We start from the raw sequence: 16907 nt of genomic DNA, 5'->3' as shown, positions 1-16907 counted from the left end.
AATTATTTTTCTCAGTTTGAGATTTGAGTTTGAAATTTTGTGAGTTTATACCTTTATTAATGGTGTAATTTTTGTTTGTTTATTTTTCATCTGATTGATTTTGTTTTTCTTCCATTCCACATGACATTAGAGGAAATCCATGCCGAAATTTGCTATGCCGAATGTTTACTTCAAAGAGCAGCACTCACATTCCTCCAGGTATGGCTTCTTGCATAGCTCACTGAAAAAAAATACCATACGCACTCCCTTAGTTAAAATTAATGAACTGTAGAGGGCTGTCGTTTGACCTGATGGTGTAAGACTCTTTCATCTAGATTATGTTGTCTATTTTTTTCCATATTCCTTCTATTTGAGTAGCCTCTAGCACTGGGGACAGTTCAAATGATGTCTGAAGCTACGGCAGGAATGTTTTTCAGAACTTCCCCATTACGACTGTAAGAAAATAATGTTTAATGTAATGTCTCGTGGTTTTGAGCACTGTTTTCTCATTTATCCACTTTTAAAACTGCTTATAAATAGTGACAAATTACAGAGTAAGAAAATAATTTCCAATTTTCTTCTGCATGAAGAAGACTGGTTTATTTGCTTCCTCTTCTATTCTGTGCTCAATTTTTCTTGAGCACAGGAACTGGTTTTAAAAAATTAAAGACACTTCAGCTACTACAATCAGTTAATTTTGATGCTTAATGTAAATTATCAAACCCAATCGAAAACACATAGAAATTAATACCAGGATGTTAAGGGGGAGGTTGAACTTTTCTTGTGTTGGTTATCTCTGTTGCTGGTATCTTGAATATTCTGAATTTAAACATTTTAAAATCTTCTTTCATCTTTCCATTTTCCGTTCAAAGGAAAATATTTTCCTTTAAATAGGAAAAGAAAGGTATATAACTGAGAACATATGGTTAGGTATGCCCAACTCTTCCCTAACTATTAATACAATTTGTTCTACAGAACAAAGAAAAACAGGGTCAGATCTTTCTGTTATTATTTTGATTGCATATTATTGGGATTGAAGTCTCTGGGAACATATAATCAGGAATTGCATGTTTGCTTATGGGTACATAGCTTCTGTCCTCATCTGTCACTCCTGACATCTTTTCTTAAGGACAACTGTCAAAGACAGGTCGGCGGTGATGTTGCAGTCTGCAGAAGTAAGCCCCTACCCTTCAGTTCAGGACTTTAGGCTTCTAACACTAATTTATAATTCAGTTTCTTCTAGAGTTTGCTTTTGGTAAGTTTGATCGGATTGAGTTACTTTCCTGACTGGCAGAAAGATGGAAAGCTCTTTGGGCCGGGTTCTATCTCTTTGTTCTCTTTGAGCATGACTGGGGCCCATTTTCTTGTCAATAGCAGTAAAACATATCATCTAATCTATGCTCTTTTCTCCTAATCTATGCTCTTTTCTCCACAATGTGTTGTACAGACTCTCAAAATACTGTTACAGGAAAGAAAATCGTCTGCTAAAACATATGCAGCCACCTTGTCCCAAAGTAATAGCAGATACCAAAACAAAGCAGAATGACAGATTAGATGTGATTAGTGGAGCAAGAAGCTACCACCAGAAATTTATGAGACTAAAGATTTCTCCCTTTGGGTTACAGCTGTTGACTAAAGGTCCCCCAGATACTTTCCTGTAACTTCTCAGTTCATTATAGCTAGTAAAGTACCATGCTACCATACAAGTATGGAGCTCATACATACTTGATTCAGACCAGAAAGAGCATATCCTGCATAACTTTACTTGTCCTGCTTCCTTTTTTAGGATAGCAGCTATATTCTGTAGACTCCTGAGGACAGGCAGTTATTTGTGTTCTGTGCTGAGCCAGGAAACATTCAGATCTTAACCATGCTGAAGGACAAATGAGAGAAAGCTATTTTTTTGTTGTTGTTTGTTTGAATAGCCACAAGTGGATGTACTATAGAGGCCATTAATTAGCTTAGCTGTCTGTGCTCATTACGGAAATTCAAATGGTCCAGAGGTCATGGGGGCTCTACTAATCACAGAAGGCATCAAAGTTAAGTATATATATATCTAAACAGAGTAGAAGTATTTAAATATAGAAAGGAAGCCATAAATCCACATATTGTTTCTTAGAGAATTATACTGTGTGTAATGATGGTTATGCTCAAAGCATGTGTTCATCTCCAGAAGACAAAAGCTGTTTATAATGCTTATAAATTTGTATTGCTTGTGTGTTTCCTTTCTAACAGGATGAGAATATGGTTAGCTTCATAAAAGGAGGCATCAAAGTCAGAAATAGTTACCAAACGTACAGGTATGTTGGAGCGATGATAAAATTAAGTGTGCTCTTCAAGTATAAAGTCAAATTCTCCAATTCACAAATGACTAACTGATGTATTTATTCCAGTCTTTATTATGGGCCTCACATCTAGAACCTTTCTTATCCCACACAGATTCTTTCTTTGCAAAATGAAAGCCACTGATGTTATGGTTGATCTGGATTTTAAATTTCCATTAGGTAGACAGGGAATGGGGAAAAAAAGAGGTAGTGAACCCTTTCCTTGTTAACTCCCAAGGTTTGTCTGCTTCAGGTGAGACTGGGCACGAAACAGATCATCAGATATGAAATAGCATTTCTTTATTGTTCTAGCTGCAGCTTTTTTTGGAACATTGAAAACCCGTAGGTGAAGTGCAAGTAATTCCATTAAAAAGGCATGAAACAAAAAAATGAAGAGAAAATAAACTGAAGAGCTTGCAATGGAAAATATAAATGACTTCAAAGAAAGGTCAAACAAATTTACGGGAAATAGGCTTATCAGGGCTAATTAGCATAGAACAGATGCAGTCTCTCCACATCACGAAGTCCCTGAACAGGCAATTCCTAGAGGATGCTTTCCCAAGCACATGTCACTGTCTGCGTGAAATATTGGGTTAGCTGGACCTTTAATCTGTTTAAGTATGGCAGTTTTTGTCCTCTAAAGAGAAGGTGCATGCTATTAAAAATGATAAGCAGGGTTGCTTATCTGAACTTGCAATATGTCCATTACTTGGTGTCTAGAAGCTAAAATCATTTGTGAAAGGGTATTTATGTTCAGGAAGTAATGGAGAGCTATTTCCAACATGCGCCAAGTGTTCTGAAGCGCGGTAGTAAATTCTGAAAAGGCTCATTAAAATGTATACCATGGGAAGCATGCTCAGTTCTGCCTCAGAAAATTAAGAACAGTTTTAGCAGATGTAAAAAGCAAAGTGCTATAAAACTAGTAGAATTTAGGTGGTCTCCTTCAAAAGAATGACAAAAGCAACTTACATATTACTAGAACGTATTTTAACAGGGCAAGTTTTATGTGAGATTGACAGTTACAGGTTTTTGTACCTTTGATGTGGCAAGAAATAATTACTTGCAGCCCTGATGGCAGTGTAGTGCAGAAGGTTACAGAGAAAATGATGAAATGAGACTTTATTTGCATTGATTGATTGATATTTATCACAACGTAGTTGATGATATAGAAAGCCAACTTTCCTTTCCCTGCTGTCAGCAGAACAGCAGCAGCACCCCTGGCAGAGATGTTAGAGGGAAACGTTGCAAAGACAGAATTTTTAAAACTCTCTTTCAGTGAGGAAAATTTATCACATGCTATAAAAAAGATGGAATGAAATACAATAATTTAGAATGAAACATTTGCTGTGAGCGAGTAAAAAGTATGAGAAAGCTTTCATGGTAGTACAAGCCAGATGAATAATTTAAAAAGGTGAAAGCAAAATATGCCCTGTATTTTGTTTTATTTTAGGACTTCTAAATTTGTACTCAGAAAAGCCAAAAAGTTTGCACGTGTACCAGACCCATAATAACATCCAGTCCAGGTTCTCCAGAAGGATGCTGAAAGGGAGAAAGATGACGGTGTCCGTTTGTGCGGGCTGGTGGTGACCAAATGCAGGTCCATTGTAAAAGCTGCAACTGCAGCGAGGAGTCCTATATCCATTAGCAATCCAGTCAGCAGATGAAAACTGGGCAGCCTGAATAGAAGTGTATGGCAGCCATTGAAGCAATGTGTTGTTTTTTTCCCCACAGTATTAAGCAAAATGGACTAAAACAATACTGTGATAAACACATGGCTGTGGAAAGCTTGGGGATGTAACAGCTTCAGGTCTGGCTGGATTATGCAGGGAAATAAAGGGATACTACGGAACTGAGGTCTATGACAATTAGAAAAACAAGAACTAATTTCTGATAACCTACCTTTTTAAAAAAAATTGTCTTTTCCTATATTTAACTAAGTGTTCCTTTGATTGAACATGCACAAAATGAGAATACATAACCCATGGATTAGTGAAACTCGGATCAAATTTTCTAATTAAAAAATTGCGAATTTCTCTCTTCTGCAGTGACCCAATATCTCTTTTTGTAATAGTGAAGGCTGCTGTTGCTCCCAGCAGCCATTCTTGAAACTTTCAGGGAGAAGTGTGGTAGCAAATTGGCTCTGTCTGTTTGGCAGGAATTCACCTCCAGGACTCCGTATTTTTGAGTAATGGGACAGAAATGATTTGTTGATAAATCCAACAAAATGTTGTAGGTGTTGCTGACCTGGGTGAGATGACAAATTCACCTTTTTTGAACTATTGGGTAGTTCAAGGCAATTTGATCAGTTTCTTACTGAATTGTAATTAGTGTTTACAATTTTATTTACGGACAATGTAACACGATCTTGTGCTTTTTCAGGGAGCTGGACAGTCTCATACAGTCTCCACATTATGTCAAAGGAGAGAACCATCTTCATTTTGAGGGAGGTGTAAAGCTTGGAGTTGGAGCCTTTAATTTGGTATGTATCAGCAGTTCTTCTCTTAAGCTGAAGGTTTGAAAACTGAAAATGCTGATAACTTAAATACTTGAAAAGTTCTGTGGACATCAATATTACCAATCATGTGGTTAAAGGCCACTGTTTTCTTCAGTTGTTTGCATTCTGCTCTGAAAACAAGAGGTCAGATGGTAGTGGCATGGCACAGGGTGTCTTCTGCAGCACACAGCAGGATGCTTCTTGGTGGATCAGAGGCATTCTCCCAGAGGTGCTGAAGGGTGCTGTGGTTGTTACGATGATGGACTGCAGAAAATGCCTGGTGCTTCCTTTAGCTTGCCTTAAGCTGTGTGAGAGTCTGGCACGAGCCCCAGTGTTGGATTTACTGCACAAAGAACAAATATGTACTGTGCAGTACGCACCCAGTATTTCTGAAACTTCCCAGAAGTGCTGCAGTTCCTGAGCCCATGCTGTGTAAACATCTTTCTGTCAGGGAATCCTGCAGACACAGGAGTCCTGAAACAAACTGATATTTCTGTTTAAATTGTATACAAAAAACAGCAAGTATATAAATTTACCCAGGAAATCCTCAAATATATAAAGATGGTTTTAGTGATTTTATTGGCTATTTATTATGTTTGGGAAAGTGGTATGAGGCAGCCTGTAGCTGAGGTGCAAGAAGTCTGCTACCGTGTAACTGTTGGTTTTTTGGTTTTTGTTTTTTTTTTGTAGACATTGTCCATGTTTCCTGCACGAATTCTGAGATTACTGGAGTTTGTAGGGTTTTCTGGAAACAAGGTAAAGGTGAACTAAGTGTTGCTGGTATATTTCCCTCAATCCTAAATTAAAAAAAAATAAAAAAATGTCTGAAGTTTCTCTCTTCTTTCTCACATTAGTTGTAATGGAAACACATTGATAGCTGTGACAACATGTACATTGCTGGCACTGAGAGAGTAACTCCTGAAGCTCCTGCATGACATCCAGCTGGGAAAAAAAAATCCGTTTCATTTCTGATTCATTTTTTTCCATGTCTCTAATGATATCCATGGCACCTACATTCTCTTTGCCTAACGTGCTCAGAGTAACCGGTCTGACCTGTATTGCTTGTACGTGCAGACTGTGTCCAGTTTAACAATGAAGCACCAGTAAATATACATGAACTGCAGTAATTCTGCAGGGCAGATGGGCAGAAGGTGATACTCCCTCTGTGTTAGCTTTTTGTGGATGCATTGTTTCAAAATGGGATAGTAAATTATGTAAATTACTTATTTTATCTTGGCTTCAATTCCTTGTACCTGCCTTTGTCTCTCATTACACCACCAAAATATGAGTTTGATTCAAAGTTGGGTTCCTGTATTAAGAAAACATTAAGGTTCACTTAGCCTAAACTACTAGTTAAATTTTTTTCATAAATGATTGATAAGTTAAATGTTTGATATCCCTCAAACACATCAAAAGCTATATAAACAAATTAAAACTCAACTATTTTATTATAATGCTTTTTATTTACCAAACAATTTTAAAGGAGAAGAAGGGTTCCTTAATCAGAGCTGCACCCTTAGGTGACAAGTGGGTGAGCGTCATTGATATTTGAGTAGCTTACAGTAAGGATCTTAGATCTGGAAGTCAAGCATCGTGTTTAAAAACAAGGAATGTTTGGCAGGGCATTAATTAGAATTTGGAAATTTAGAGAGCTTATCAGGAGCTGTTTCACAGGCAATGAAAGCAAAAATCAAATACTTTCATCGGTCAGTTATGAAAACAGTATCTAAAGCAAAATATTATCTTGGAAAATGTTAAGTTAATTCACATAGCAGCAGAATTTTGCAAATAAAATCATGTAGAATCATCAATGGCTTGGGCTGGAAGGGACCCATCTAGTTCTTTGTTGAACAACCATCCTATTACTGCAGATGAAAATTTTCCTTTTAATTGAATTTCTGTTCTATTCCTTTGGCCCTGGGGTTTGTTGTATGGCTGTGAGTGGGCTGCTATTTGTGTTGATGAGTCAGCTCCTGCTCCAGTTTTTTAATATCTGTCTGAAGCATGACCTAGATTACCATAAATTTAAGCAAAAACCTGATATCTGCACACCACAAAAAAAAAAACCAGCATTTTAAGCATGTTATTTAAAGTTCATTGGTGGTCATTTATTTTAACATCCTGAGCAGCTTATAGTTCACCTGAAGGAGCTATAGTGCGCTAGAGACCTGTTTGCTTTTGGTGTGAATTGTGTGTTTATTAAAACTGGGTGTAAAATTGCGTTAAGATATCTCCCACAACACTAATCTGCCTTAGAGCCAGCAGACTTGCCTCTAGTGACTCTCCTTCTCTCAGTCATGTCATGGCTGTTAGTAGTTGAGGACGTGCCCAAAGCTGGATTAATTCCTCAGCCAGCTGTGGGCACTGCGGACATCAATTGAACAGCAGTCTGGAGTCCCAGAGCAGTAGGTAGGATATGATCAAGAAAGTATAAAGGTAGCCTGAGGCCACCCTTGTTCCCTTCCACTCAAAGGAGTGCCAGTTCTGCCGTTCTTAGTTGGAGCTCCTTTCCCCTTGTACCATTAGTCAAGCTGAGGGCTTATTTGTACTTAATGGTGCGGCCCTGCATTTAGGTATTGACATTCAAGGGACAGGAATGCAGTTTTACCTGATTTCATAAGAGATTCTGTGTGTTGAGGTGTATGTGTAGTGCATTGGCAGGTACACTGTTCTGTACTGGAGGAGGCTGGCCTTCTGCATTCGCTTGGGTAGTCGGTGAGGAATGTATCCCATCCAGACTTCTCTTGTTTAATGATGACTAACTTCTGGTGAGTGGTCACAAGACTCCTCAGGCTAATATATGCTGTCATTCTTAGTTATAGAATGCTACAGATAGCGTGCTGCTAAGCTGTAGCAAAGTTTGACATGAGTCCGCCATATGTTGCGTGCAACTTGTCAGAGGGTCAGCTGGCAACATGATTTCAGGAAAAGGCAGGAAAATTTTCAGATCGAACCAATTTCTTTCAAATTGTATGTTCTGGTGTGGGAGGACACTTTTTCCTAAGGCAGCTGAACTGATGAATATTTTTGATGTCTCAATTTATAATAAAATTAATTCCAATTTCCCACTGTTTTTGATTTACATTTCAGTCTCCTGCAAATTTGAAACTAAAGTTATTTAATGGGATGCATTCAAGTGCCCGGTCTACCAGCTTAATTAGTTCTTCATAAAAGCTATTAGTAGTATCCATCCTCGCCACGCCTTCAGTAATGTGATTAGATCATGCGACATGAGCAGTGACCTTGTTTTGCTTCCTTTATATAGATTTGTAATTAAACAAGAATGATGTAATACAAGAGCTTTCACTTCAGGAAAGTAGATGTATTTTAGTCACAGCTGATATAGATGCAAATTGGTTTGTGTGTTCTCTCATAATGCTTTTGAGCTTTGTCCTGTTCATCCCATGTTCACTGTGGGGATCCCTACTGCTCTCCTGGGAACTCCTGAATCAGTGAATGTTGAGTGTTTCGGATCCAATCAATGGGATATCCCTTTTCCTTATAATGTAGTGACAGTATAGGGAATTGAAAAATCATGAGATGTTCTGAGTAACTTACACAGAAAGATAAGGGGTATTGTACCGGATCATGATGTTTGTAAGCAAAGTGCATAGCTTTCTGTTCTGTGTTAGACCTTATGCTCTGCAGGGTAACCTCCATCTTGTGTTAATGTCATTTGAGTATTTTAGAGAAATGAATAACACTTATTGGCTTGACATCTCTTTGATATTGTAGCAATACGTCCTGTAATAGACTTTGTTTGGAAGCACATCCTGGTATTTTGGCATAGGTGTGGGAGTTATTTACGGATGTTAAAGGGTACTTCCTGACAATTACACGTAATGTACTTGCTTAGTGGCTGGCACCAGCAAGTTTCGTTTGTTTAGAGAGTAACTCTTCAGGCTCAAGTAGCAGCTGCTTGTGACTGGGCACGGAGATCCTCAGCTGATCCCATCTGAGAATCATATGGGTGTCATAACATTGCCTAACTCATGACACCTCTTAGTTTTGCTGACTAATCTCTGTAGGCCCCTTCTGGAGCAGGAGTTGTGCTTAGTGAGGTGATTCAGAGAGCCTGACAGGCTTCCATGCGGAGTTCTTCCTCGGAGGAGTGTGCCCATCTCTGCCAGCCACGTAGGGAGCTGGGGCAGTCCGGCTGGCTGAATGCAGTGGCAAAATCTTGCTTCTCAGTGATAGCAGTCATCATCCCACTTTGGTTATCTCACCATAACAGAAGCAGTTTGCAAGGATTTGGGAAGGAGAAGCAGCTTTGTTGAAGCCTCCTCTACGAGCAAGCATTGCCATGCTAGAAGGACTACTTCTCAATTTCTTATTCTTAGACTGTGTCTACTGATGATGTCATTAATTTATTATAGAAAGTTTGGGGTATTCAAGTAGCAGAGTAAAAAGCATTATATTAAGCAATTCTTGAATTGCTTATACAGGACAAAATGGGATTTTGGACATGATGCTTGGTGAGCTCCCCAGACCTGTGTAACTGTTCAGTTTAAGAATTCAGGCTGATGTATGCCAGATTTGCAACTATCTTTTCTAAAGAATAGGCAATCTTAATCCATTTCATCACAATTACTGCTTTCATAGATGCAGTCCCACGTGGGGTGGATATGGGCTGTATTCCTTTTTCATATAGATGACAGCCATTGTTGTCTATATTAAAATTAATTCTGGGGACTTAAATGCATAAGTGAGATCAAATCGACAGATACGTTGTTTCACATGACTAACGTTATTTGTTTCTCTGTCATTCATAGTGCTATTCACAAATAAAAGCAGCAGCCATTTAATATTTATTTTTATGTTATAAGGAAGATAGCTACACCTGTGGGGCCCGGGTGCTGCTGTCTGTAAAGGCTGAGTGGAATATCCACCCTGAAGATTCTTAACTTCAAAAAATCTGCTTTGGAAATCTATTTTGGAGTTGTATTTTTTTTCTGACAAAACTCATTCTGCAGAATGTTTTGCCTTCTATGTTGTAGTATTGCAGTGCTACTTTTTCAAAAAATCCAAATATTTGTGGTTTTCGTCTGAACAGCTGGAAGAAGTTGAGTGTATCATATTTTGCAAGATTTTTGTATCAAACCTCTGCTTTTAGCAGAAAATGCGGTTGGCTTCATTTGCTGAGTAGTTGCGTTCCATAAAGCCATTGATTTTCAGTGATGTTTTTCACATCTTTTAATTTCACATCTTCTAATTTCTTCTGAAGTGATATGCAAGTCAATATTTAAATTATTTTTCTCCAGGCTAAATGTGATACTAACTCACCCGCAGATGTTTGTGACAGTGGTACTTTTCCTCATAATAATGTAATCAGTTAAGATGTATTAAAACTCAATTTAACTGTATTTACATTTAGGAAAAAATTAGCCACACTAGTGAAGTGAAAACATTTGTATGATGGAAATAGAGTATGAGTACAGGCTTTGGGGTTCATACAGTAAGGGTAAAGGTCAGGCGGTGTAACACCCTCCATTGACAAGGATGCAAAAAAGATGAAAATCAGTGTTGAGATCGTTCTGTGAGTGCTCCCTGTGATACCTTCATCAGTGGCTCCAACAGACATCCCTCGGGGTCCCTATTTATAGTGTTTGAATTGGATGTCTTTATTGTGGCAAACAGCATGTTCCAGTAATTTTCCATTGCAGTCATAGTGCACCTTTCTAAACCGAATTTTCCCCACCACAAAGTGAACATTGTACTGTGCACATTTACTGGAAAGCAAACCTCATGGTTAATGTTTGCATATTTATAATATTGTTCTTGATATCATGGAACCAGTCCTAGAAATGCTGCTAAATGCTGTTGCCTCAGGAGCTTGAAACTTTTGCACTCACTTGAAATAGGAATACAGCTTTACACTTGATTGCCTTAGTTCTTCCCAAAGAGAACTGAAACATTCTTCTTTACATTTATATTTTTCCACCCATGATAGTGGTCCAACAGCACTGCTTCGTTGCACTGTTAATGTGCTTATTGACATCATTCAGCACTGCTATCCTTTGCCCTCCTAGTTGCAGGTTTTTTTTCCTTGATGTCTTTCCCAGAGATTAAGCACTAACTCCATGAAAAGCTGTTAGATAATTTAATACGTGTGTTTGTGTCTCTGATTGCTACGTAAGCAATTTACATCAGTGTATTTTGGGAATTTGGTGATTGAGCAGTCTACAAATGACACTGCAGAAATTAACAAACTAGCAAAAGGTGGCTTTGGTTCTTTTTCAATCCTTTGTCTTCCTCACCTCTGTCTGCACAGGAGCGTGGTCTGCTGCAGCTTCAAGAAGGAGCGTCCTCGTACAGCTTTAGGTCGGTGCTGTGTACCATGCTGTTGCTTTGCTATCATACTTTCATGACCTTTGTGTTAGGTAAGATTGTTTATAATAACTCTTGGATTTGATTAGTTCTTGTGGGAGATGGCAGGGGAAAGATGATTTCATCACCTATATGTTGTTGAAATGTTTGTTCACGATCAGATTAAATATACATCGTTTGTGGGTGGTTTCACAATAGCGATTATACCTGAAGAGAGCATCTTAATCTTCAGGATGGAGGTTTGTTTAATGCATAAGATGGGAGAAAATGGGGAATAACAGAAGAAGCCATGAGAGCTAAATCTATCTTCTGTGGTCAGTTTGAAATTTGGGAGATTGAAATCATAACTATAACTGAGATTGCTTTCCTGAATACTTTGATCATGTTTATATATCATCTTTGTCTTTTTTGGGTGGTGATTGCTTCTAACAGAGAGAATACATTTTCCAATTACCTACTACTAGAACTTTTTCGAAGTGTATTGGTCCATGCACACTTTCAATTCATTAAGCACAATATTGTTTGGATCTTCCTGCTTGCTGGCTTAGTGAAACACCGACCTGTATTTATGCCTGATTTATGAGATAGAGGAACTTCTGTATTGGCCAGATGAAGATGGCTATCAGTACCTTGCCTTCCTGTTTTGTCTTGTTTTTTACTTATTATTTTTTATCACTTGCATTTTTATGCTCTCTAGGGACAGGAAAAGGAAATGTTGAGGAGGCAGAAAGGCTTCTTAAACCTTACTTGGCTCGCTATCCAAAGGTAAACTGAATCATAATTCAGATTGGTTTGATTGTTTGATGTTTCCCTGCCAAATAGCTAAGATACAGACTGTATAGTCAGCTTGAAAACTGTTAAAGAATACTTGTATTCTTATTATTATTTATTACAGGGAGCCATATTCCTGTTTTTTGCAGGCAGGATAGAAACACTGAAGGGTAATATTGATGCGGTAAGTAATCCATTTGCTCTTGAGAAAATAAGCTTCAAAAGCCTCAGAAAAACTCCTCCAGGAACAGTGTTTCCTTTTTGTTTAATGCTTCCCATAGCTTTGGCCTGTATGAACTTATAGTTCATAAATTACAAGTAGAAATTTTGAAAACTATTTTGACCTGCTTGTTGGACCAGCTCATGTCACTGCCCTTGATGATGCCCTTGTGCTGATAAGCTTATCCACCAGTATCAGTGACACAACTTCCTCATTGTCTTTCATATCCTGAAGCAAGTCGTACCTTTAATAACATCCTGTGATTATCTTTTGCCTTCTGCCTGAACGGAGAGTTAGTCATACAAGACTTGCAAGAGTTAAAGTGCTGGAGAACTCATGTCCAAAATATTCCAAGACTGAGTATCAGCTGATTGCAGTGCTCCTTTGGACCTATGACACTAAATGCCAGCTGCACATTTGTCCTCTGATTTTAGTTTCCCAATTTCCCTAGGGACGAACATTCATTTTGCCTGCATGTAGGACTGCCTATGTATTCCAAGAGTGGGGAGCTCCATGGCAGGGATAAATTTGCTAACCCCCAGGGTAACCGTGGAGTCAAGGATCTCTTGCATGAAGCCACCAGACGTGATCTTGGGGAATGCTGGGTTGTTTTTAATTACAAAGTTGCAGGAACAACTATGAAAGCAGATCGTGGAGACCCAGGGTCTATTATACTTACATGTGATTAAGGCAGTATCTGGAAATCTCTCTGTTCAGGCAGTTAATAGGTACGAAGAGTGCTGTGAGGCTCAGCAATACTGGAAGCAGTTTCATCACATGTGTTACTGGGAGCTCATGTGGTGCTTCACCTACAAGCGCCAGTGGAAGATGGCCTTTTTTTATGCAGATTTGCTAAGCAAAGAAAACACCTGGTCAAAGGTGAGTTAAGCAGAACAAGGACTAAGGATTGAGAGGCATACGTAAGGCCCTGTAGTATCTATTTAAGTCTTAGTCAGGTAGAGATGGCTTTTTGTAGCTTTGAGCTGGCTGAAAACTGTAAAACAAATTCTGATCTGTTGTGACTTATAAAACAATGTGAAGTGTGAATATTTGAACCTGAGCAGACTGTGGGCAAACAAAAATCTTTTGGACCCCATTTGTAGATGAAGAGCAGCCTGCTAAAGATGTTCTGCTGTGTATTGACCGATCATTTTATCAGCACACAGCAGTTAGTGGCAAGCTGCCATTTCTCTCATTAGATTATGGATATAAGCTCTGTTGGTGATGAGTGAGGCTAATGGTGATAGTGCCTCTCTGATAATGTAATCAGAAGATGCACCATGCCATGTGCACATGAAAAGGAGAAGTTCTCAGGTCCAGAACCCTAATAGCTTTTACTCAACCTTCACCTGAGCCCCAGGGAAATCTGTCAGAAGAGTTAGAAGTCTGATAAGTGGGTGCTGAGGTTAACTGGTGTTCACTGCTTTGTTTCTCTGTGATGTGATCACACTGTGTGTGTATGGAGGTATATCGCTGTTTGGTTTTTTTTCTATTACATATTGTATGTATTGGCCAAATACAACCACAAGTGGGTTGAGGTCCAAACAGCCAGTAGAGAGCAGCTTGCAGTGTTCCCAGCTGGGTAAAATCTGTAGCAAGGACTCCTTGTGCCCCTGGGAATTTCAGCAGTGCTCTGAGCCAGTTGTGTTGGTCTGAGTAGCTCCCACAGGACTGTTCCTTAGTAGAGGAACAACACTCGACCAGGAGCTTAGATATCCCAAAACAATATATGATTAATATTAATGTGTGTCCTTTTGAACTGTGCGTAGATTTTGGTAGTATATTGCAGAGGCCTTAGAGCAGCACAGAAGGTGCTTCCTATTAATAGAAATTTGCTTGATAGGAGCAAAATATTAAATACATGAACTAAGTGAATAATGGTCACTTAAATGGAATCTTAGATTCTGCTGTAAAGGAATAGTCCAAGCTTAAGATACTTTTCCTGACAACTCCTGAAACTTATGGTTAATTTAATCTCTTTAAAGCAATACTCAAAACTCACAACTATTATCTCTACTGTTCCAAATACTGTAATGTTCTTACAGTACATTTTGGTATCTGAAATAATGAAATAATTTAAAAACTACTGTGCTTTTTCTACAATGTAATATTTGAGGTGTGATACAAAGTTGTGACTGGACACACAGACTACATGTTTTCTGTTGTTGTTTTCCCTCTAAGCATGACTTTTTCTTAAGTTTTCTAGTGCGTATTCATGGGAGTAATAACATAATTTACTGTACACGAGCGTGATACAATTGTACGCTTGTTCTTGGAATACAAACATAAGCTTATACGAAGAAACTAAAGACATTAATGATTAACAAACATTACTTTCTAAAATAATTATCTCCTGCTTAGAATTTTGTAAGACTACTTCTCTTTGTGAGCAAAAGCAGCACCTTCTTCTTTGTTGCAGTTTTGTTCTTTCTATCAATAATGGTAATGCTATAGATTCGTTTTTCTGTACAGATATTCTTGATTGCGTTTGCAGGCTACCTACATTTACATGAAAGCTGCTTATCTCAGCATGTTCGGACCAGATGACTGCAGTCCTTTTGGAGACAATGAAGTTGAATTATTTAGGTAAAATTTGCTAACAACCACTTGCAAGAGTTTTGTATCAAATCACAGTGTTTGGGGAAGAGAGGTAAAATTACTCATCTGCACAAAGAACATCAGAATTGATAAGAAATTGCAGGATGAAATTTTGCCTTTACACTAAAGGAGACCTTGAATGGAGACAGCAGATTTCTGCTGGCCTGGGAGTGCTTTAGAGACAGGATCTTGGTTTTATCAGCCAAACAGTGGCTGCTGTATTTGCATGTAGCGTTTACATTCTTTTTAGTTGTTTCCTTAATCCAAGTGGCATGGATCAGAAAGTCTTCAATGGAATATGCTGCAAGATGGATGCCTTCTGTAGCTGTTAATGGAAACAATTTGATTTGGGGAGTTTGAGTCTGAGAGAAATAGTTACATGTGCAAGTGGATACTTGCATTATTGACACAGTGACTTAATCTAATTGTAATGAGTAAGCACAAAAAAGCCTAACTGTTTCTGGGCCAAACAAAATTAACTACTTTGTTTTTTTGAGTCTATTTCTGTAAAATTTAAATAACACTATTTTTTAATATGCTTACAATATATTGATTCTTCTCAGATGTTCCGTATCATAAATAATAATTACAAACAGATTTCATTGGTTTTCATTGGGATCCAGTGCAAAGGGAATCAGTTTGGTCTTTGGGAATGCAAGAGCCAGTTTGCTTCTTTCTCACTCTGTGAAAATGGTCCCTTTATAAGTTAGGTGCATCATCATCTAATTTTTTTCTTTTGGATGGGGAAGAGTCCTTCTTTCTGCTGCTTGATTAAAGTGAAAGCCCAAGGAGAGATATGCATGCCCTGCATAAACAGCTTTTGTGAATACGTATTGCTCTGCTTCCCCAGAGATAACAATAGCTCAGTATGTAACATCTTTTGTTAGTTCTTTGACTTCATTTGTTTATTTTTAAGTTTGAATGTTGTTATCCCAGATGTTCCTGAAAGGAAAAATCCCTTACATTTCCTTTTAAACTTTCAGGATTGTTCCCAGCTTGAAATTGAAAATCGCAGGGAAATCACTGCCTACAGAAAAGTTTGCCATTCGGAAAGCCAGACGGTATCTTTCTTCAAATCCCATTCCTTTACCTGTTCCACCTTTGGTAAGCTAGAAACATTTCCTCCCCTGCTCCCTGTTACACTTTTCTTTTTTTAATTGGAAAGAAAACCAGGGTAATGGGAATAGTATCTTCCATGTTTCTAAGGTAAAACCTCTGCAGGAGACTGGAATGTTCCCAAAACAAAGCCAAATGAATGCAAGGAATGCTGTAAAACTGGGGCAGGCACCAGCCACAAGGAACTGAGCCAGTTGTTTGTGACACGTAAATGTGTTGCATGTGTAACTCATTATTCCAGCTGTAGACTAGCATGCTCCTAACAGCTTTCTTTTAATTACCTTTTGAGGAACTTTGCCCTGGGTTTCTTCTGTCACGTGTCATTTACTAACACTATTGAAAGAAGACTTTAAGTGAGGAAAAAAATCAAGAAAACAATGCTGGAACTGGGTGCTCCATGTAAGCATCTACTTAATGTGCCCCTGAATGTTTGCACTGTGGTGCCTCCAGAGCACCTCAGTGATGGGATGAAGCATTGACATGTCTCTATAGCCACTCCAGAGAGCTGCCCGGCACTGTTAGTTGTTTATGGTGGTGGTAGTTGTTTTTTTTATGCCTGTAGTGTTGCCCAGTTCCCCCTGGCCAGGTAGGATCAGCTGCATAATGCTCCACCCATTGCCTGGCTCATGCGGCTCTTAGAAAAATCTGTCTGTAAATACCAAATAAAAGAACATAAAACATAAAAAGAACAGAAAAGGTTTGCCAAGTGCTGAGGAGTTGCCGCTTGCAGTGCTCTAAGCTGTTTTATTTGAGAAACAGATGAATAATTAGTAAATACTCTTTAAGAGAATGCCTGAGCAAGGAGAGCCTCTTGGAGACACCAGCGAGTAGTCATTTCTCAGCCCACCAGCTGGGTATGTGACACAGTGCTTCCTGAAGAAATGCAGTCTCCTGCAGTAAGTTACAGCATAGTGTGGGTATTCACTAGAGGCCACTTTCCACCAAGTCATAAGACTGAAATGAGAGGAGATAAATGGGTGACATTGATTTGTCTTTCAGGTTGCAGAGATTGTAGGGAGTAAAGAACCGTACGCACCTGGGTTTGTTTGGGCTATTCTAATGGGATTTTAGCAAAACA

General features: G+C 38.6%; 1 protein-coding gene across 4 annotated transcripts in view; it reads left to right on the top strand.

The window, feature by feature from the left end:
• The window catches only part of TTC39A (tetratricopeptide repeat domain 39A), a 43779-nt gene that overhangs the window by 18037 nt on the left and 8835 nt on the right, over positions 1-16907 (top strand). For 3 of the 4 annotated variants that reach the window (XM_021404360.1, XM_021404361.1, XM_021404363.1), the window contains exons 5-14: positions 131-198; positions 2215-2279; positions 4683-4782; positions 5488-5553; positions 11069-11177; positions 11822-11889; positions 12020-12079; positions 12833-12994; positions 14610-14701; positions 15697-15817. In XM_021404360.1, the coding sequence (XP_021260035.1) occupies positions 131-198; positions 2215-2279; positions 4683-4782; positions 5488-5553; positions 11069-11177; positions 11822-11889; positions 12020-12079; positions 12833-12994; positions 14610-14701; positions 15697-15817 (911 nt within the window). The remainder of the gene's footprint in view (positions 1-130; positions 199-2214; positions 2280-4682; positions 4783-5487; positions 5554-11068; positions 11178-11821; positions 11890-12019; positions 12080-12832; positions 12995-14609; positions 14702-15696; positions 15818-16907) is intronic. The other variant, XM_021404364.1, reaches the window with a different exon arrangement.

The sequence above is a fragment of the Numida meleagris genome, chromosome 7, assembly GCF_002078875.1.
Source record: "Numida meleagris isolate 19003 breed g44 Domestic line chromosome 7, NumMel1.0, whole genome shotgun sequence".
Taxonomy (NCBI): domain Eukaryota; kingdom Metazoa; phylum Chordata; class Aves; order Galliformes; family Numididae; genus Numida; species Numida meleagris.
The sequence above is the reverse complement of the archived record's forward strand: the minus strand, read 5'-3'. Positions and strand labels throughout refer to the sequence as shown.